The 22,595-nt window shown below is 43.6% G+C and overlaps 1 protein-coding gene across 1 annotated transcript; it reads right to left on the bottom strand.

Moving 5' to 3' along the window:
- Positions 1-16,918: 16,918 nt before the first annotated feature.
- LOC124665413 (rhomboid-like protein 20) lies at positions 16,919-22,375 on the bottom strand. The gene is made up of 8 exons (XM_047202826.1): positions 22,333-22,375; positions 22,116-22,216; positions 20,271-20,411; positions 19,835-19,901; positions 19,022-19,176; positions 18,533-18,634; positions 17,766-17,885; positions 16,919-17,417 (listed from the first exon to the last, which is right to left on the bottom strand). Exons 1-8 carry the CDS (start codon positions 22,358-22,360, stop codon positions 17,250-17,252), a joined length of 882 nt encoding a protein of 293 aa, XP_047058782.1. The 5' UTR covers positions 22,361-22,375; the 3' UTR covers positions 16,919-17,249.
- Positions 22,376-22,595: the final 220 nt, after the last annotated feature.

Here is a 22,595-nt window from a genome sequence, read left to right as displayed (position 1 = left end):
ATCCGTGCGCCTTTATAAGCCGGATCCTGGGAGCCCTAGAGGCACAACCACAACTCATTGTAACAACGCGAAAGCGCCCAAATAATACCAGACAAGCAGCAGTAGGCCCTATCGTCGAGCAGGTGTTCCGAAGCTGGGTAAATCGCGTACCACCGTCCCGAGGACTCTCCGCCTTATGGCCCCTACTTCTTCTCCCCCTCATGAGGATCCCTCCTCCGGGGTACCGTCGAATAGGCAACGACAGTCGTGGCCGCGGTAGAGCTGCACGGTCGCCATCGTCTACGACGTCGTCGTCTTCATCGTCGGACATGCAGGAGGAGGATCAACTGTTGTTAGAGTTCGTCGTCGTCCTCAAGGGCGACCCACTCGCCATCCAGAGGCTGCTGGACAAGTTCGCCGACTTCATCGCCGGCAACGAGCCGGTCGCGCTGCATCTGCGGGAGGCTGGCTGCGACTATTGCCGATGGACGTGCTCTTCGACGGGCGTGGCAAGATGTAGCTCAATACCGGCTGGGAGAAGTTCGCGCGCTACCACGACCTCGAAGCCGGCTGCGTGCTCACATTCTCCTACCTTGGCAATGCGGATATGAGCGTCAAGGTGTTCGACGACACGCGCTGCCACCGGCACTACCACGGCGACAGCGATGAGGAGGACGATTGAACACGCCGAGTGTTGTTTCTTCGCAGCGAAAATAGGCACGGAGGTTTCTAGATGTTCTTCCTCGAAAGGACCAACATGGCTATTATCACCAGCTAGATTTTCTAGTTTGGGTGACTGGGAGTGCATGGGATTGTTCTTTATTGGCAGCAAACACGCGAAATCTGTGATGCCAACACTAGTTAGGTTTCCTCATTTTCCAATGTTTTAACTATGTATTAGTTTGTAGAAACCATGTTCCAAGCTATGTCTTAGTTTGTGTAAAACCATGTTCCCAATTATGTATTAGTTTGTGAAAAGTTCCTTCTCTCTATTGAAATAAAAATGCAAAAAAATAACAAAATAGTATTTTAATGTTAAAAAAAAGTTTGGGGCGGCATTTGGGGGACGCGGCTCGGGAGCAACGTCCCCCATACGCTCGATTCGACGCCGTTTAGGGGACGCTTTGGAGGACTTATGGTGCTCCGGTGATGGCGCCATACAATCTTGGTGGCGGTTGTTGTGGAAGCGGTTGGGAAACCCCAAGAGGAAGGTGTGATGAGCACAGCGACAAGTTTTCCCTCATGAAGAAACCAAGGTTTAATCGACCAGTAGGAGAAATGCGTGACTTCTAAAGGTGTTGCTAGCTGACTAGTGGCAGGGCGCACAACAACAACGTGGAACCTGCACACAACACAACCAAAATACTTTGCCCCAACTTACAGTGAGGTTGTCAATCTCACCGGTTTGCTGAACACAAAGGATTAGACGTATCGAGTGAAAAGAGATGTTTGCAGTAATGAAAGAGAACAGAGCTTTGCAATAAGTAAAAGAGCAGGATTGCAGTGGTTGAATTTATCAGTGTAAAGGAAAGGACCAGGGTCCACAGTTCACTAGAGGTGTCTCTCCATAAAGATAAGTAACATGTTGGGTGAACAAATTACAGCTGGGCAATTGACAGAATATCGACCATACATGACAAGATGATTACTATGAGATTCGTTTGGGCATTACAACATAATACATAGACCATAATCCAATTTCGTCTATAATTTATAATCCACCTTTCGGTTATCATCCGAACCCTTTCCAGTATTAAGTTGCAAGCAACTGATTACGCATTAAGCAATGTGTGTAAAGTAAACAATATAATTACACTTGGTTAAAACATTGTTGTTCTCTCCCTAATAGCAACAGCACATCTACAATCTTAGAAGTTATTGTCACTCTTCTATAAAACTAGAGGCATGAACCTACTGTCGAGCATAAATACTCCCTCTTGGATTCACATGCATCTACTTGGCCAGAGTATCTACTAGCAACGGAGAGCATGTAAGATCACAAATAACATATAACAATAATATATAATCGACCTCAACATAGTATACAATATTCATCGGATCCGAGCAAACACAACATGTAGCATTACATAAGGATGATCTTGATCATGTAGGGCAGCTCACAAGATCTAAACATGAGGCACAAATTGGAGAAGACAACCATCTAGCTACTGCTATGGATCCATAGTTCAGGCCGGGATGAACTACTCACGCATCACTTCAGAGCCGGGCATGGCGATGTAGATGCCTCCAGCGATGATTTCCCCCTCCAGCAGGGTGCTGGGAAGAGCTTCAGAACCCTCCCGAGATGGGTTCTGCAATGGAGACCGCGACGGAACTTTTCGTGGATGGAGACTCGGGTATTCAGGGTTTTCCCGAGATCGTGAATAAATAGGCGAATGTGCGATGTCGGTGGCCACCTGGATGGGCCACACCATGCCTTGGCGCGAGCCCAGGCCTGGCCGCGCCAAGGGGTGGTTTGGCCCCCCTGTGGCTCCTCTTCGTCTCCCCTTCGGACTTCGTTTTCGTTACGGTAAAATATTGACTTCGGCTTTTGTTTCGTCCAATTCTGAGAATACTTACTGTACAACTTTTCTGAAATACAAAACAACAAAAAACAGGGAACTGGCACTGTGGAATCTTGTTAATAGGTTAGTGCCGGAAAATGTATAAAAGTGCAACGAAGTATGAGCAAAACATATATAAATTGGTGTAAAACAAGCATGGAGCATCAAAAATTATAGATACGTTTGAGACGTATCAAGCATCCCCAAGCTTAACTCCTGCTCGTCCTCGAGTAGGTAAGTGATAACAAAATAATTTTTGAGGTGACATGAAGCCAACACAATGTTGATCAAGTTATTATAAAGCATTGCGTGTTGGGATCTAAGTACTTTAAACATAGATATGATAGATATAATTCAATAAAACTTAGCAACTATGTTATAACATGAGAAGTAACTCAAACAAAGGATCATGGATAATAGTGCATTGAAAGCAACTGTTTGTTTATGAGCATATAGTAAACATAACAAAGTGGTACTCAACATGTCCTTTATGAATTAGCAAAACATAAATGCTAGGACACCTTCAAAGTTCAAAGAGTGACTAGATACAAGTAATTTAAGAACAAGCAATAGTCACAATCATGAATCAATCAATAATAATTTTGGGACTATGCACATTTCACTAAGAATGAAAACTATGCTCTCTTAATTGGTGCATAAAGTAGAAGGTGAAGACTCAACATAATAGTAAAAGAGAATCTCTTTGCAGAGTAAGCAAGATAAAAAGTTTTATAAACCTTCCAAAAAGTATGGTACTTATTAGCTTTGAGCTCTTATTGCCCCTATCATAAGGATCTTGAATGGTTAAAGTTAATGTGAATAAAAAATGAGCAATATGCTTGCAAATCACAAGTTGAAAATCTCATGCCCCTTGAATACGAGTACCTAAACCTCATGCTACTCAACTTAGATCCCAAATAAGTTCTTGTCATTGTAAGTATACATGTATCATTGAGAACCGCCAACGGGGTACCTCTTGCCCGATGATATAATGGAGGTACTCTTGTAGGAGCAATCCCATGCCAAAATGACAAGACAAACAAACAATGAGCATCTCAGCAATTTTTTATTTACTATGTGTATAGCTTTTTATTGAAAATGCTTCATAGAATGCTCACTATGGTTTGCTGTAAATTTCCACCAAGAATGATGCATGGCTTAGATTAGCGGCCCAGGCGTTTCTCTAACTCATATAAAAACTCCATGGACTTACAAGTTTCCATTTTATTTCGCACTGCTAGACATCCATAAGCAAAAGAACATGACATCAACTAAATATGAATATGTGCAATGTCGAAAGTGTTCCCCATGAAAGCATGGTTATACTAACTCCCAACTTGCAATTTGCGAACATATAAATTTCATAAGATAGTCACAATGATCAAGTTTATTAAGTGCAAGAAAGTAAATGTGCCATCAAGTTCGTGAGAACTTTACTGACTAATTTTCTCATGCCAAAATTTAACTTGGAAGATAAATAAAAACATGATGATCATACTTGGAATAGCAATAAGGCTAGTAGGTAGATATCATGGACACAATTGGCAAACTTTGGTTAATAGTGATTGGATGCACGAGTAGAGTTCATACTCAGCACAGGCGGAGGCTAGCAAAAGACTGGGAGCGACCATCTAAGAGAGCAATAATGGCCATAATCATGCATAATGACAAAACATTATCAATCGAAGCATGAAGTGATATTACAAGTCAAAAACTAAATGATCATAGATGGATGCTTTAGTTGACTGGTTATAGTCATAGCATGGTATAAGCATGTGACAAGTCAACCCAATAAAGCATCAAAGGAGAATACCACAATATTATGCTTTTATGATGGAAACTGTCGTTGCCTACTCAACGATACCCCATAGGAGGGATCCTCACGGAGGGGGGAAGAAGTAGGGGCCATAGGGCGGAGAGCACTCAGGACGGTGGTACGCGATTTACCCAGCTTCGGAACACCTGCTCGAAGACAGGGCCTACTGCGGCTTGTCTGGAATTATCTGGGCGCTTTCGCGTTGTTACAATGAGTTGTGGTTGTGCCTCTAGGACTCCCAGGATCCTGCTTATAAAGGCGCCAGGCTCTAGGGTTTCTACGGAGAGTCCTAGCCGGATTACAATCTTGCCTTACTACGTAACATTACATTGCCGTGCACGTCAAGGATCCACCTATCCCTAATACGCCGTACTGGATCCGGCTACCCCTCATGGGCCAGGCTAGATCCGGCTTCCAGAGAAGGTCGGTTGGATCCGGCTCCTTGTTCCTGGGCTGGACTTCCTCCATCCTGATCAACAGCAAATGGGCCGCCCGATGGGCCGTATGCCATCATCACCATCAGTGGGCCACCCGGGCTTGCCGGATCTAGTCACTGTCGATGGTACACCCATGAAGTATACACACAATAGTAGCCCCTAGAGTTATCCGAGATTCTCGTCCCTTTCCGTCTTGCTCGAGCCATTAGCACTTATGGCAAGCTTCCCGGAAATCTAGGGAAACTTGAAGCACTCCGACTTCATGAAACTTCTTTCCAGCTTGTATGCCGGAAAATCCTTCATCCCGCGAGACTTCATCCATCGACCACATTGTCACAATGAGTCTCCGGGTTACTCCCCTGGAGAGATATTCACTTAATAGTTGGAACTTTTACCCGGATCCTCGAAAGGCTCAAACGGTTCCGCCAATCTTGGTGCCATTTTCGGGTAATTCAAACGGTAATTTGATCCTTAGACGATTTTACCACTAGGATTTGGACATGTGCCGTTCATCCAACAGCACGACGCTTGCGTTCTGACCACAGGATGTGGAGCACGAATCTCATTCCGCGGCTATAAATATCAGCACCTCACACTCTAATCACCCCATTCTCCCCGTTTTCACCTCTCACTCGAGCACCGCCACCGAGCTTCTTCTTCCGCCATGCCAGAGTCTTGCCGGAGTTCCACCGGAGTTGCTCCACCGCACCGAGTTCATCAAGTGTTCTTAAGTTCGGCGAGCCACCGCACCGAAACCTCACCGCCAGCGACTCCGACCACCGCAGCATCCATTGCCGGTAAGTACTCTGACCTCGAGATTTTCATCGGTGTTGGTAGGGACGACCATAGGTAGCTATGATTCCGGCTAATATCTCAAGTTAAATTTTTTCATCGTAGATGTCTTCTTCTACTCCGCCTCCCACGCAGTCGGAACCCATCGCGGCCACGCCTCTTTCTTCCGCTCCTCCGCCTCTCATCCTAGTCTGGCTGGATCCTGCACAAGGATCCGGCAAGACCATTGGAGGAGCCAGCACCGATCCAGCTGAACTTGCCGGAAAGGAGCGCATGGAGAAGAAGGTGGAGGAGGTGACCACCAAAAAATCTAAAGCTCGATCCTGCGAAGGCAAAGTTAAAGGGCTGTGGTGTCCATGCCTTACCACCGAGGACGAGCTCCGCAGCATGGAGGCGGAGGGCTCCTACCCCCCGGATCGTGGTGAGTGGTTCCGGGTGCTCCAAGCCCGGCGCCTGAAGCCGGAGAGTGGGTGCTGACAAAAGCTCTGGTGGAGCGCGGATTCTTGCTACCTCCAAGCGATTTCTTCTCAGAAATCCTCGAGGCTTACAAGCTCCAGCCATTGCCAACCACGTCGCCCTCTGCGAGGGTCATCTTCGGGTAAAACCAGATTTGGCCCTTTTTCAATTCTTTTTCTCCGTCAAGAAGGAGACCGTTCCTTAGACTTCCTCGCTCGCCAAATCTGGGAGCATCACCTTCAAGATCCACCCGGCCGGATCTACCCTCACATGGACCGTCATGAATCAGTGAGGTACTGGTCCGGGGGATTCTTCTACATGAAGGATGTTGAGGTTCCGGCCAGCTCCAAGACACTGCCGGCGTTCAAAGATGGTCCTGCCACTGAGACCCCCGCCTGGAAAGCCAGCCCCATATCTCCGATTCACCGCGATGGTGAAGATGGTGAGGCGAATCTGCAAGCTGAAAGAAACCGGGTTGTCGGGGAAAGATCTGACGCTATCTTGGTTTACCAAGCGGATCCAACCCCTTCAATAGTGTGATCGCCTGATGTACTTCCACAGTGGCCGCGACGTCACAATGCGAGCCACTAAGGATAATCTTTCTGATGCCCTGGACAAGTGGCTTCGGGTGATGATCAAGATTCCGCATGACGTTCACTCTCACGCGTGTCATTTTGATATCTAAACGGAAGGTGCTCGGCCTTCGGTAAGTATTTTTCAACTGGTCATTATTTCCCTTTCATGCCTGCGCTTAAATTTTCCCGCCGGATGCTCTATTTTGCAGCGTGTGTTGGGACGGTAAAAAAGCTCCTCCGCTGGGCGCTCCATTATGCAGCGCGCAGCGTGGCGCAAACAACAACCACACACAAGTATGCATCAAAGAATATCAAACAAACATCATAAATTCACAAATAAAATGTACCATACAAATACAACAAATTCTTCATAACAAATACAACAAGTACATCAAATTGTTTACACCAAATACAACAAATTTAAGGATCAACATACAACAATTCAACATAGTTTTGAGACAATACAGCATATATTTTTCAAACAAATACAACAAGTATGCAACTATTGTTGTCCATGCCAATTCCACCATTCTTCCATGAGATCTTTTTGGAGCTCATCATGTGTGTCGTTGTAGCGAATGGCATGGTACGAGGCAATGAACCGAGCAATCCTATGTGCGGACCTCCTCACTTGCACGGGAACTCCCATCAACTCGTAGTGGTATGATCCACATCTTTCCCACGATCATCCTCTATAATCATGTTATGATGTTATGCATGATGACACAAGCAGTCATGATATACCAAAGGCACTCTTGGTCCCAAAATCTAGCCGGCCCTCTCACAATGGCAAATTGAGCTTGCGGAATCCCAAATGCTTTTTCTACATCTTTTCTAGCCGCCGCTTGTGCATTGTGGAATTGGGTTTGCTTCTTATCTCGTGGTTGAATAACCGACTTCACAAATGTTTGCCACCTTGGATATATGCCGTCGGCGAGAAAGTGGTCATAGTTGTACTTATGGCCATTTGCTTCAAACTCCACCAATGGACCTTCCCGCATTCAAGTCTTGTCATTAGTGGTGATCGTTGAAGAACATTGATGTCATTGCAAGACCCGGGCATTCCAAAAAATGCATGCCATATCCAAGTCTCATGATCGGCGACCACTTCAAGGACTATAGTGGCATCCTTCTTGTACCCTTTGAATTGTCCATGCCATGTCGCTGGACAATTCTTCCAACTCTAATGCATACAATCAATGGAACCAAGCATACCTGGAAACCCCGGCCGGCGTTGAACTCCAAAAGCCTTGCCGTGTCTTGAGCATTGGGGGCTATCAAGTATGTGGATCCGAAAACATTCACAATTACCACGACAAAGCGCTTCACACACAAGATAGAAGTGCTCTCTCCCATGGCAAAATGATCATCAATTAAATCCGCCGATATACCATATGCCAACATACGCAAGGCGGCGGTCACCTTCTTAAATGTGCTATGACCAAGTTCTCCGGCGGCATTTCTCCTTTGCTCAAAGAACCGATCATACTTGGTCACCTCCGTTGCGATGTGCTTGAACACGTTGATGCTCATCCGAAAACGCCGCCGAAAATAGCTTTCGGGAAATATCGGATTCTCATTGAAATACGACCACATCAACTTCTCATGCCCTTCAATCCTTTATCTCCACAACTTCTGTCTACCCAACACCGATCCACCAATTTTTGGCTTCTTAACGGCGCGGTATGCTAATAGTAAGGATATGTTCACCTCTTCCTCTTGGTCGTACTCATCATCCGATGAATCATATGATAAACTCTACAAACATACATATGAAATGACTTAACTACAACTAACTAGTAGCAAAAGATATAGACAAAATCATGGTGGCTGGCCGGTGGAGGCGCATACCTTGCGAGCAAATCGGCGAGCATCTTCGGTGCGCCATGTCGACAGCAGGCTCGAAGATGACGACATGGCGACGGCGACGTGGAGTATGTAGAGGATAAGGCGCGGGCGAGGCGGGGAGAAGCGCCGGCCTTGTGCCTATCGGTGGCGACGACGCCCGGTCGGTACAGCACGGCGGAGCGGCCGGTATTGCCGGCAGGAGGCGCAGGCGAGGTGGATCTACGGCGCGGCGGCGAGCAATAGCGGGGCCGGCGGCGGAATCGACCGAAGGCGGCGGGATTTCGCGGCGGCGACGCGGTGGGAAATGGAGGGCGCGGGGGGGGGGGGTTCAGTCGTTGGGTATTCGCGCGTGCGTCGAGCGATGCCGCATGCTATAGCCGACGCGTCACATTTGGCGCTCGGGATTGTGCAAAAAGCGCGCTCTCCAAAAAAATTACAGCGCCGCGCCGTATGCCGCGCCTGTGGAGGAGCGATTCCGGTTACGCGCGCTGCAAATCGACGGTTTATATAGAGCGCGGCCTATATAGCGCGCCTATTGGAGATGCTCTTAGGGCATGCCCAATACACTGCCCTAAAGGTGCTGCTTCACACCTTTAGTTAGGTTCGGGTGATCCAAAGTAGGTTCGGATGAGGAGGCTACCTCCTCTTCAAGAAGTGAGATCTTAAGCCTTAAAAGCATGATTTTTGGACATGGTGTCATATTTGTAGGGTCCCTTCTCTCTTTTTCTTGACTAAAGTTGTAGTTTCCATTGAAGAGATAAAATTCGTCATGTTGCTTCTGAGAATTTTTTAACATGGAGCAGCTAGTTGTGTACGCCACCGTGCCCTTATTCCGCCGCCCTGCTGAGCGTGCTATAGGTGCGCCAGGAATTTCCTAACAAGAGGGTCTGTGTAGGATGATATGTCGGTCGGGTCGTGGCCCAGCCCAAATCAGCAGTTATAAGAACAAACAAAGAGGAAAGGAGTCGGGCAGGCCTCTACGGCGCCTTAGGATTAGCTTCATCGGCCTAATCGGCGGCGGCGACTTGAAGGCATCGGCGGGATGGCGCATGTAGAGGATGAAGGGGAAGAGGAGCAGTGCTTCTTAGTAGAGCCTTTATTCTACGACGAGGCGAAGGAAATGGCCTGGGCGGTGGCGGAGAGGGAGAGGCGTCGGCGGGAGGAGGACGAGATGGCGCGGAAGGTGGCGGAGAACCTGCGGAGAGACGAGGCGCACCAAACCGTCAAGAAATCCATCATCGAGTACAATACCAAGTTGGAGCGCAACGTCTACACTCGGTTTTTCCTCCGAGATTTCTCCGTCTTCGACATAAATGAGTTGTGTAAGTAACCTATATCTTCATCCATAATTGTTTTGTCTTATACTCCTATTTGTAAATTTCTGATTTCTGATGTATGCACACTGTACAGTATATAATACTCCTACTTGTAAATTTCTGATGTATGCACACTGTACAGTATATATAGGAAGTTAATGAATTACCGTGGGATGCTTAGGTTCACTTACATAGTACAATCATCGACTAGGACCTAGGGCGTGCCTCTTAACGGTCATGTGTGGACAAATATTTGGGATTAGATCTCATACTTAGGTCAACACAAAATTTAGCTAAGCAGACATGGCATTAGAACATACCTTGCAATTGCTAAGGCGGTAGTACTCTTATGTGCCCAAATCATTCCATAATCAGACACAACAGACGCTCTTCTTCGTCGACACCAATCGTCTTGCTGGCCTGCAGAGGCAGCAACATGATCAGAACTTGTACAGATGGCAAAATTTCTTAGAGAAATCCTGAGAAAATAACAAACTTTACGTGAAGTATAACTATCTGGATTGTTATTTTATATTCATTTGGTACCTCTTTCGTTATTCATTACAAAAGCTCCAACGCCAACTATAAACCTTATTCAGAAGCCACTACGCAAGCATTAAGTTCTCTCTACGCGATGCTAACAGAATCCTTCCAACAACAAAACAAAGTAAAGCAGTTTAGAGATCAATCTCAAACATACACATACGAGACGTAATAATTTAAATCAGCTACATCTGAAACATAAAAGGGACTAAAAGCACCGAAAAGTCACTTTGAAGGGCGGGCTCCCTGGAGCCCTTTTTTGACTTCTTTTGAGATTGACGTTTTGAAGTTTCCAAAGAAAATTTTTAGATGTTGGCAATGATGTATTCTATGATCTTGCAAAATCTCAATACGAAATAGTATGTATTGGCATACACAAAAATGATAAATAATGATAAATCTGCAGGATTTTGAATTTTGCACTTGTTCATTATCTCAGATCTCGAATTTTGTCTTCTTTACACAGCCCGGAATACATAATATTTCGCATTGATTTTTTGCACAGGTAGAAGTCATCATTACCTATATGCAAGATTTTTCTTGGAAATTTTTGAATCTTTAAAATTCTGATTTCAAAAAAGTCAAAAAAAGGGGCTCCATGGAGCCTGTCCTCTGAAACGATGCACTCCTAAAAGCAAGCACAAACCACTAATTTCATAGTAGTCCAAAAACAACCAAGGGGGACATGGCTTGTGAGATGCCTACCTATATACGGAGTATATCTTTGTAAAAGGAAATGCCTACCTAAAAAGATTTGTCCAGCGACATAATCCCTGTTGCAAAGAAGTGGTATAGAAGACAGTGTGTTGACCCAACACTTATTCCAGAGTAGATCGGTGGTGAGAGTCCATGAGTGACTTGAAATAAGCTATATCCAAAGAACAGTACTACATGAAAAAAAATACTGTTTAGAGTAGAATTAAGCCACACATTTCAGTAATAGAAAAGATTGACTATCAATCTAGTTACCCGTTTGTAGTGAACACCAAAATATTCTATCTTGTTGAGTGGTATGGTCTGATACTCAGACACAGGCTCGTCTGGTGGCCTGTAATCTTTGGGATATGTCCTAAAAGCTTCAGTTTCCACTGACAGGACGTGAACAAAGGGTGATACTTCATTTCAACAATGAATCATTTATTTTCCCATACCGGTAATATGATTAATCATGTTCCATAATTTCCACTTCACCTGCCGCCACCAACGATTACTCAGGTCACCGTCCCTCTGTCCTGACGTGGACGCAGGCTGGACCCTAGCTAGCGCACAAGAGAAATAACAGCAAGAAGGAAGATTAGCGAGTGGTGTGAGGAGGTCCCTGGGAGAGAGGACGGCCTGGGTCTCGATACGAGTTCTTTCTTTCTTTTTAACAAAGGAAACAAACGGGCGGAGGCTTCGTGGATGTTTTGTTAATCCAATGAAAGCCAACCATTGTCTGGCACGTTCAACAAGTAGAGGGGTGCCCTGGTCTATTTCTCTGCGCGGTCTAGTTGTTTTCTCTCTCCTCGGCACAGCAAAAATCTCCGCGTGGTTAGGCCCCTCGCTTGCCAAGTCCATGGCGATTACTGGGAGATTACCCGCACAGGTCATGTTCATTGTTACTGTGTAGCGGTAAACAAAGAATCTGCATTGGTTTGGATTTGATCCATATATCACTTAACAACATGGATCACTGATTTTACTGAAATTACCTTGGCACATATAGTGAAACCATATTTTCTCCTACTAGTTTCATTCATGTTCATGATTGCATAGTGGTTACAGCAAATCTGCATGCAGTCAGAGAATAGGTGGCTTGGATACATCTTTCACTTTGGTTGAGTATGGATTATGAAATAGTATGCAGTAGTACTACTCATACTAATCATGTGCTGAATTTGTTATGCATGATAGTCGACTATTCATCTTATGTTTTCCATACTAGCTCGTAGTTTATCTAGGCTTGCATACTGCGTTAGGATGCAGTTATGGGCATATTAGGGGAAGAAAATTTGGTTGTAAGTCATATCAAGTCGACGTGCTTGTATATTTGGATAGGAGAAACATACAGCTTTTCTGAGAAATCATCCATGCATCTTGTATTCTCTATTTGGATGAAGCCATAGCCATTTATGTTGAGTCAACCTATAACAACATTAAATGGGTTAACTCAGTAGGGAGCAGTGGGAAATGGTGATGAAATAATATCGCTGATGTTTTTTTCCACCATATTTGATAGATGTTTTTGGCCTTTTGCTTTTCCATTTCAGCTCTTATCCCTCCAATGCGATACACCGATAGCGTGTACGAAGATGAGTTTGCGCTAGAGGACTCTGCAAACATCCTCTCAGTCAGCGTAGTCTCCTCAGATGCAAGCTTGCCAATCAACGTCTATGGCAGTGTTATCGTCAGAGATAGCATTGACTACAAGTGCATTTATTTGTTTCGCCGTCATAGAGATGATTGCCAAGTCATCAACGATGAGGTACATATTTGCTTCAGAGTCCTTGTCGTTCAATTTATATTATATTTGACAAATGCATTTAATATAGGTTGTTCAATAGACCTCTAAAAAACCATTTTGAGTATTATTGGTTGATGATAGAGAGATTGCTTATTATCGTCTTGTGCAATTCAACAGTATTTAGATAAATATACTCTAATATCATGTGCAATTCTTTTCATAGGTTGCTTTTAATTGCCATTCCAGCTGTACACACACTAATTTCTTGTGAGTTTCGTTTGATAGGATAAGACATTGATTTTAACTGGCCCAGATCGAGGTCTAGTCTTGGTTGACTTTATCTATCTAGAGATAGATCTTAAGATCAGAGATCTTAAGGATGATAAAGAGGATCAAGACAAACAGTTCAGCAAAGGACTAATTAGTATTGATGGCCGAGTATTGTCTAGAGAGAGAGATGTTGTGGTTAGAAGTGAAACCCTCGAGAGCTGGCTCAGCACTATGGAAGTGAGAGTTGCAACTGTTTTGAACACAGTCGAAGTAACCTTTGAAATCAAGCTTCTTATGGGACATTTGGATGGAAATATTACGGTTGGCATCAAGGGCATTAAAGAACCGATTCTGATTCATGATAGTGAGGCAGATGGCGTGGTAACAGGTGATGAAAGTCGAGTTGTCAAACTACGGCGTCGTGTCATGACTATCTGTCTACAAGAAATGCTGGCATTTCACATTGTTAATGAGGCTGATGGTGTTAAGGGAGAACGAACCCTTGATTTCACCCCAAAACGCACTGGCTCAGATCACTGGAATATTCTGTGTGGCGCAGGGGTGTTCTGCTTCACGGTTGTCTGGTCTTTGATGGACTTCAGAATGTAATCATGTGACACGTATACTATAATAAGTTATAATGTACTGAAGTGATGTAATGAGCTAAGCTATATCATGAGTCGTGATGTAATGGATCATGTAATGACGAAGTGAACTAAGTTTTATCGTGTTACATTGATTAGTAAACTAATAAGTAAAATCATGATGTAATGATGTAGTGGAAGTCTATCTATACCTATACCTAATAATAATAAAGAAGCTAACGTTTTCTTTGTTCCATCCATAAAGGAGCTAATGTTTTCTTCTTTGTTCCATCCAGTTGGTGTTCCCTTCGTCTGTTGTTGGAGTTTCCTTCGTCTGTCCTCTCGTGAGCTTTTCTTCCCCTTGTCAATTCCTTATCAGTATGGTGTAGCGCGCCATGCACCCGTGCAGGGGTATACCGCAACATTGTTAACTAAACAATTTTGCAGTTTTTTCCAAGGATGTACCATCGGCATCTTTATTTTTTGAAGGTTAAGAGTGTCAAAACATAGTGTAAATTAATTTACTTGGGTAACAAATAATAAGAGAATGATTGTGTTTGTGATGTTCATTATGCGCTATCATTCATCGATATTTTTCTTTCATAAAAAGAGCACTACGCCAATATTATTCTCAGCATATGAACATGGCAATATTTTTCCAGATCATGTTTGCTCATTTGTTGGAACGATTTGCATACATTTTCTACCCTGTGTTGTGAAAACGTTAAGCACTATAGTTAACAAAAGTGTTGCACGATATTTTTTCCAATATAATATATAAATATTACGCGCTCCTCAATAACATAGGGTATATAGATTTTTCATAGTAACTGTTTTATGTTTGAAAAAAATTGTCCAAATAATATCAACATACACCTACCAAGTCAATATCAATAGATCAATCATGAAATATGTTTCTTTAGTTTAGTTTGCGAAACTTAAAGAAATAAATACACCTTATATGTTGGAAAGGGGTATATATTTCCACAATTTTATTGAACACGGTGTGTTCTCCTTTTCGTATAACTTATTTATATATTTGGTATAAAAGTAATTAAACTGACACATAATTATTGGCAAGTCTACGCAATTTCAATTTTTTGGTTTTAGCATCTGAGTTTGGCACAAGTTGGCATAATTTTGCATTTTTTTATGCGGTAGTAAAAATCTATCATGCGAAAAATAATTATATGCATCTGCTTCAATATATAGGTAAGCAAAAAAACTATCATAATGAATACTCCATCCGTTCACGATTATATTGGGTGATGGGTTTAGTTAGAGTCAAAGTTTATGAAATTCGAATAAATATTTAGGAAAATAATATGAACAACTAATATGTTAAATCTATAGTATTGGTATCATCATAAAATATATTTTCATATGATATGCATTTAGATACTTTTTCATGTATTTTTGGTTAAAATTTGACATTGACTAAACCTAAAACACGAAGTAGAAAAAAAGGGAGAGAGTAATAAACTATCACGAGAGAACTACCTGCAAAGTTTTTTGCAAATTTTCTAGCAATATGTCCAATTTTGTTGTTTATCTGCCCGTTGTTATTTGCATGACTAGTTTTAGTTCAATTCCTTCAATCATATTTTTATCTGTTATTTTTATGAATTAAATCTGGGATATTTTCTAATATTTCCAACAACATGTATGGCGCCATCATGTTTTGGTCGTCGACCCTGGCGATGATCTCGCGCCTCGTAGATGGACGGGAGAAGAGCTTCGGGGCGCTCGATTCTATTGTCGTGAAGATGACGGCGTCGAGCAGGAGCAGGTCGCTGCACAGAAGGCTGTGGTTGTCAATAGCGGCACACCATGACGTGCAGATGCAACGAGAGATGGTGAGGCTGCACGGAGGGAGGAGGCGAAAGAGGCCGAACAAGCACGTCCAACAATTACCACTTCCGATCGTGTGAGGCTCTCATTTCCCACATCCACCTCTCTCACCTCGCAATAGTAGTTAGGAGAGGTTTCCTCTGTTCCGAGCCGGACCGAGGCCCTCTCCGGTGGTGATGCCTCCTAGGAGTGGCTGAGGCGAGGCTCCAGCCTCTGTAGTGTGTATAGTAGGTCTAGGGTTAGATGTAGTTGGTTCTCCGTGGCGTCTGGGAGTAGAGCGCCAGGTGTTCCCGGCCAGATTTGGTGCGACCTCTGGGTGAGCTTCTTCACCGTGTTGCGCTGGTGGCGGGCGCTGCCGTCGGTGGAGAAGATAGCGTTGGGGATCTCCGACAATAAGGCTGTGGAGTCGAGCTTTCGCATCTTGGTGCTCTGGCGTGGCATCAGGCGCTTGCCATCGAGCTTCTTCGACATGCTTCCAAGGCGGAAGGATGGGGTGAAGAGTTTTGGCGCGGGCTCAGGTAATAAGCGTTGCCTTCTCCTACTCTGCGATGCTCGAGCTCGTCTCTTCTTCCTGGCCGGCCTTGGTGGCGAGGGAGAGGAAGGGGATAGCTCTACTACTGCTGTCTGCTGGAGATGGTGGAGGGAGTTTGCAAAAACTATGGTTGTTGCGGCGGTTCCCATGCGACGGCGCCTTCTTGCCGCCTCTATCCTTGGCCAAGAGCTTGGCCTCGCCGCGCTCAAGCACAAGATTCTTGAGCATATCATCCTCTTCAGGAGGATCTTCTCCAGCCCCGTCATGGCGTCGAGCACCCGTACTGCCCCAAGTGGTTATGTCCCCGGCGGCGGTAGGGGTGGCCATGTTTGGAAGCTGTTCTTCATCGGCGGGCAACAAGGACTTGACCGCTTTTCTGTGATCTGTTGTAGGTGCTCTATGCAAAACCTAAGGTCTATGTTGTATTTTCTTCTTTCTATGAGGCTTTTTATTTTGTAAATGTACACCCAGAGCTGAATTAATGCAGTTTTCCAGGTCCTTCGGGACATTTCCCTGTTATTAAAAAAAAAGCATTACCGCGTCCATGTCGGCCGCTACTAGCCTGTTCGCAAGGGAAGTAAGGGGTAAGTGGGTAATTAGCTTGCGGTCCATGTTTACCTCAAAAAAAGCTTGCGGTCCATGATTGATCGTCCACGACTTGGACTCCTACCTAACTTACGGTGTCTGACTTTGTTGTAAACAACTTTTTTATAGGCTCATCGCGCTTTTTTTTTCTGGAAGAAAACAGGCTAATAGGAGTACAAGAATTTGGGATTTGCATTGAAAAATGTTTTTCAATATTCGCACACATAAATCAATTTTTATTTGTCTAATTGTTGGCCAAAACTTTCAGAGTCCCCACAGGATTGCAGGAGGAACTCAAGTATGTGTGTGCATGATGGAGCCGATTCAGACCGCAAAACAATTTTACACTATGATTGAAATGTTTATGTATCACCCATCCTACAAGCTGAATTTGGAATTGTACATTGCCTCCGAGTTGAGAGACCTCTAAGTATTGACAAGATCACACTAGCTGCGGCAGACGTCTCCTGAGTTCCTAAGCCTGTCAACTAGGAAGGGCCATGTTGAACTTCTCCAGACCATGAAAGCGGCAAGTGCGTAAATTCAGCATAGCACTATAAGTTCACCAATCTGTATCCAGTGCAGGGAACAATCGTTCAGATTCAGATCTAACCAACTATGCCCGCAGCGGTTCCTAGTAAAGTTGCGGTGAGTTAGCTCAATGAGACTGCGCTTCAAGTAGGATGTTTGTGGCTACATTGATATCATTTCTGGCTTGCACAAGCGCTTGTCTCGCAGCATTGCTATCAAAGCCCATCGAAACCAGCATAGCAATGGAGGACTCTGGGGGCTCCACGACAGGAGCAAATCCAGTAGACGGCTGATTCTGTTTGGAAAGGGAACCGGATCAACAGATTAGTCAACTTAAATAGCATCAAGTCGTCAGTTTTCTTTTGTAAAGAGCAGAGAAATACAATATGGATAATTTTAACGGTTAACTGGTGCCAGGAGTAGAAAAATAGAATAGTAGCAGATGAGGCTAGTAACCAATCTAGAATGGCCAACATTAATATCAAGTTTGCAAGCAATTTTGAGGGTATTATTTGAACTTGTTAATAATGTAGTTAGGTACTATCAGCGGTATAGTGGGCAGCTGTACTTCACATAAACAGAATCTAAAAAGAATCAATGCACGCAGAAATCAAACTTCCGAATCAGCTTTCTACAAACCAACCTGAACAGCACGACCTGTATGCGATGGCATGTTCCCAACAAGACTTCTTGAGGGCCGAGATGAACTTCCGGAAGGAGATGCAAAAAATCTTGTGAAAAATGCTGCAATAATCTGTGGCAGCTATACAAACGGGAACATATATATTATGAGAGGACCAAAAGGAAGAATAGCTCATCTACAAGGGTCTATGAAAATAATTCAAGAAACACAGATGGTTTTAATGAATTTGAGAATATGACCAGACTCCAAATTACAAGAAATAATGTAGAAGTTATCATCTTCACATAGCCCATAATCTGGTGTTAAATTGCGGTTGTAACACAGAAACACGAGCAAGCAATCACAAATATATTGGTAAACCCTCTAATAAACAAAATAAAAACAGAGTAAAAAATCAACACTGCTTACAGGATCTGGCTAAAATATACTCCCATTAACTCTACCTACTACCATTAGCTACCATGAACCATACAGCCTGTCTTATAAATTTAATTAATTACATGATAATAACACCAGTGCCTGATGCCACCAACCTAATATTGCTTGGTTTAGCTGATTCCAAATCTAATAATTTGGGAAGTTGTATTGTATGAACAGCCAAAAGTTTCATCCATGGGGCAACTAACTTCTTTAGATGAAAAAGACCTAGGACTACCACAGTGCTAAAAGATAAAGGTCAATTTTCAATCAGTCCATTGCACATAGAAAGATGTAACAAGTCTACATTGAATTATCGAAGTATATAAGGAAAACAGAGCTCTTATAACCTTCTTCCGGCGAACACCAAGCACATTGAGACGATAGAGCGAACCAGCAATCAGACCACAAATGCCAGGAATAAAGGAGCGCTTCCAAGAAGACAAAAGAAGCTGCGGCGAGAAATAGGAAAGATTAAGAATTAGAAATTCACTTATGATCCTGGGTGCATATGCCCTCTCTATTAAAAAAACACATTTCTTCTTAACGTGAAAAAATCCAAAACAATATTCCGTGCATACAAATACATATTCTATGTGCGAACGTAAAGCTTCGAGAAAAATCCTCTGTAAAAAAACACCAGCCACACAAAGAGTCGGTTTTTCGTGAACCGACTTGGTGCACACCGCGCGACATACTTTTTTTTGGATTTTTTAAAAATTAAAAATGTGTTTAAAATACATTTTAAAAAAGGGAGCATATGCACCCCAGAGCCTAAACGCTGCTAATACTTAAATGTAAATGACAGAGAAATGGTTCAGTTCTGATAAGCAACTAACCTGCAGGCCAGCAAGGTATATGAATGATTTGTCACTGAAATTAACACCAAAAATACGAAATCGTGACGTGATTGGAATGTCGAGGAAGAAAGGAATAAATGAGGCAAATATAAGGCCATAAGGTCCAGATGCAAGAGTGCTGATGTAATTTGTATCTGCAAACAAAAAATATGAGAGAATACCTAAATAATCTCGTAACTGAACAATAGAGAGCTCAATAAGTACATAAGGTCAACATGCCACTGATTAAATGTAGAACTTTTCAAAACTGCAGCTGCTGGGGAAACAAAGCAATGCTCATAATTACGCGACTAATTGGGCATATAACACTATTGTGAAACCTCCTACCGTTACTGTTGAGAAAATATGTTTAAGAAGAAATCAAATGTCTTACTGTAAGTAAATTTACAGCACGCAACAGCAAAGCACAGTGCAGCCAAACAAAGCCCAAATCTAAGATTTAACAAGAACAGTTGATATGTTACAGGAAAATGCTGCCTCGCCAAGATAAATCTACTAGTTGCAGCACCAAATGATGCTTGACGTTGCTAATTGATCTACTGACATCTTATAAAAAAATTAGGAATATCAAGTAAACTGTACTTCAACAGATCAGCGTTTACATACTGCCTTGTAACTTGTAAGCAGGTACAGCAAGCTAATTCAAAAATATCTAAACTATAGGAGTTTCAGATGAGAACGAAAATAATAATGTGGCTCATAGGCCATCAATGATGTTCTCCATTTGTTTCCTTAAAACTTTTCAGAAGGCACAGCAGATAATACTCTCAGCAATTTATCTCAATAGCATACCTTTCAGAAGAACCAAGGATAGAATCTCAAGAAGTAATGACACTGTGATTGTGAATAAACTAAATACCTGCACAGTAGATTGAAAGATTGTAAGCAATCATGTCCTAGTTATCTTACTAATAAGTTTAAATACTTCATCAACTACACAAACTTATTCAATCGAATATGCTTCTTGCATAAACTGCATCATACGGCCCCAAACTTGTATGGATTTTCCTCTTAGCCTCATTAACTTGACAACTTAACATTTAACTCCTGACAACCCCAAAGTGTTTCACTTAGGTATTTGAGGTATACAGAATAAAACTGAACCATTTAACAATTCATGCCCCTGGATGGTAAGTTCTCAACTCAAGCCATGATACTCCTACTGACGTTGTTTATTCATCTCCTCTCCATTCAATACAATAGAGAATTGCAAAAGAAAAGTACTTACCGAGTATTTGTTAGAGCCTATCTGCCTCTCAAACACACGGAAGTAATACAGAAGGTATAGTCCAAACATCAATTCTGGTGTTGACTGAAAGGCAAAACCAGATGCAAATATCCTCCATACTCGAAAGTTTTTGATAATGTCCTGCAAGAACAACAGAAATAATTCCTCAGATTACATAAATATATAATGAAACTACAAGTAAAAGAACAGATGGTGTTTCCCACACGTTTTGGTTTGAAGTACCTAGAGGCTCAAAGACAAATAACCAGAGAAGTAATTCAACAGCACTGATAGCTATGTGTTTAGATGAACACACAACAGCTACATGCTGCTTCTTAGGCATTCCTTACCAAGTTCAAATATTTCATCCCTTGTTCCACAGGCTACAGGAAATTTAAATATTTCAAATTTGGAGGATACGTGTCCAGATTCCAGAAAAAAAGTCACATCTTGGTCATCATTGATTAATAGGTAATACAACTAACTTAACGAACTTCATTAGTTCCTTGCGCAGTTTAATGGGTGTACTTGAATGGACCTCACTCTGAAGGAGTACTTCCTGCCATGCCATTTTGAAAAAGGGAATAGCTTATAAGGATACAAGGATACATGTCAAATTCCTACCCGATGGCTGTTACATAGAAATTATGGAGGAGAAAACTAACCTCATGTTTTCTATCTAGAATTAAAGTGTAAATTCCACACGATACATCTGAAATTTTCATGTGTTTTAGATCCAGTAGAATTCTAGGATACACGACACCTCAATTAACATGGCTTTCATGTTCTTCATTTTCAAATTGTTGTGTCCAAACAGGGCCTTAACAGGTGATACCAAGATGGGATATCTCGAGAGCGCCGATGATTCTGCTGATGTGTACCACCAGCCTTGCAAGTATGGGGTCTCGAACATGGGAATACAAGCCAAATTTATTGTCATGAAGAGAAAAAAAAGAAAAAAGTACGATTTACTATGGGTATGTCCCAACAGAAACGCCATGTGACTGTAGTGCAGAACGCACGAGCATCTCCTTTAAAGAATAATAAGGTGACAGGAAGACAGAGGAGAAGACCGAAGGACTATGAAGAGGAAATACATCTTGGTTGATGACCTTCATCTCCTACGGGTTAGGCACAAACATTTGATGTCGGGACTCTTTGGTCCAGAGGATTCTTATAGAAATTTTGGAGGATTGGAATCCTTATGAATTCTTCCTATGTGGGCTGTTTGATTTCTAGTATTGAATCCTCTATAGATTTTTTTCCAAATGATTCCCTTGCACTATATTTCATAGGAAATTTTGCATCTACTCAAACCAAATAATCCTTAATAGGACCGAATGAGCATGGCACTGCAATCGTGAGTTTTTCATATTCATGTGTTTTTTGAATTCTGTGAATCAACGCTTTACTATGATCATGTGCGACAACGCCTAACAACAAGAGCCATGAAACACCTGTAGGCTGCCATCCCTCCTCACTCCCTCACACAGTCACACCCCACCCACAGCAAACCATAATCTGAAACCTCATAATCAGTCCAGACAGCATCTTAGCAGAATTTACCAACCCATTATGAAATGCCAAAGATTAAACCAGGCACCATAGGCATGCGAGGACCTACAATTATGTACCCACCCATCCACCCAGATGAAGAATATAGGCGGGCACAGGGCTGGGCGGGCAATGCAAGGAGGTAGCCACTAGCCTCGCCGTGGCAGCGCAAACTCGAAGCAACCGATTCACTGGCCAAGGGCAGCATATACCGCGCGCGCGTCATGATTCACGGCTGGCTAATGACCTAGTCAAGATTCGGCGGGCGGCTGCGTGAGGCTAGGTACTGACCTGGTAAGAGAGGCCAAGGGCGCGGGCGCGGCGGTTTGCGCTGAAGACGATGGAGAGGAGGCCACTGGCGAGGACGAGGGCCCGCGTCACCGGCGCGTTCTCTGCAGAAAACGGAAACGGGGCCGTTCCGATCAGACGATCATCAGACCTAACAAGGGGTAGGGGAGCGAGAAATTAAGGAGGATTTGGGGGTGAATCCGTGGGGGAGGGAGCTTACGGAATCCGGAGACGCCTCCGCCCTGCATCGCTCTGACGCTAGGGAACCGGCGGCCGGGTTGGGGGCAGATGCGCCGTTCGTCGGACGAAGCGAGGCGAGGGGACGACCTTGGGCGGCCGGCCGCCCAGCACGCGCCCGCCTCTTATCCCCGGGCTACGGGCTTGGTTCCGGCGGGCGGGTCGGAGAAGAGGCGTAGGTGTGCGCGGCGGAAAGAGCTGGAGGAGTAGATGGCGTGGTGTTATGAGGGAGAAGGAAAGGAACAC

The sequence above is a fragment of the Lolium rigidum genome, chromosome 6 (genome assembly GCF_022539505.1).
Source record: "Lolium rigidum isolate FL_2022 chromosome 6, APGP_CSIRO_Lrig_0.1, whole genome shotgun sequence".
In the NCBI taxonomy this organism is placed as follows: Eukaryota; Viridiplantae; Streptophyta; class Magnoliopsida; order Poales; family Poaceae; genus Lolium; species Lolium rigidum.
The sequence above is the reverse complement of the archived record's forward strand: the minus strand, read 5'-3'. Positions and strand labels throughout refer to the sequence as shown.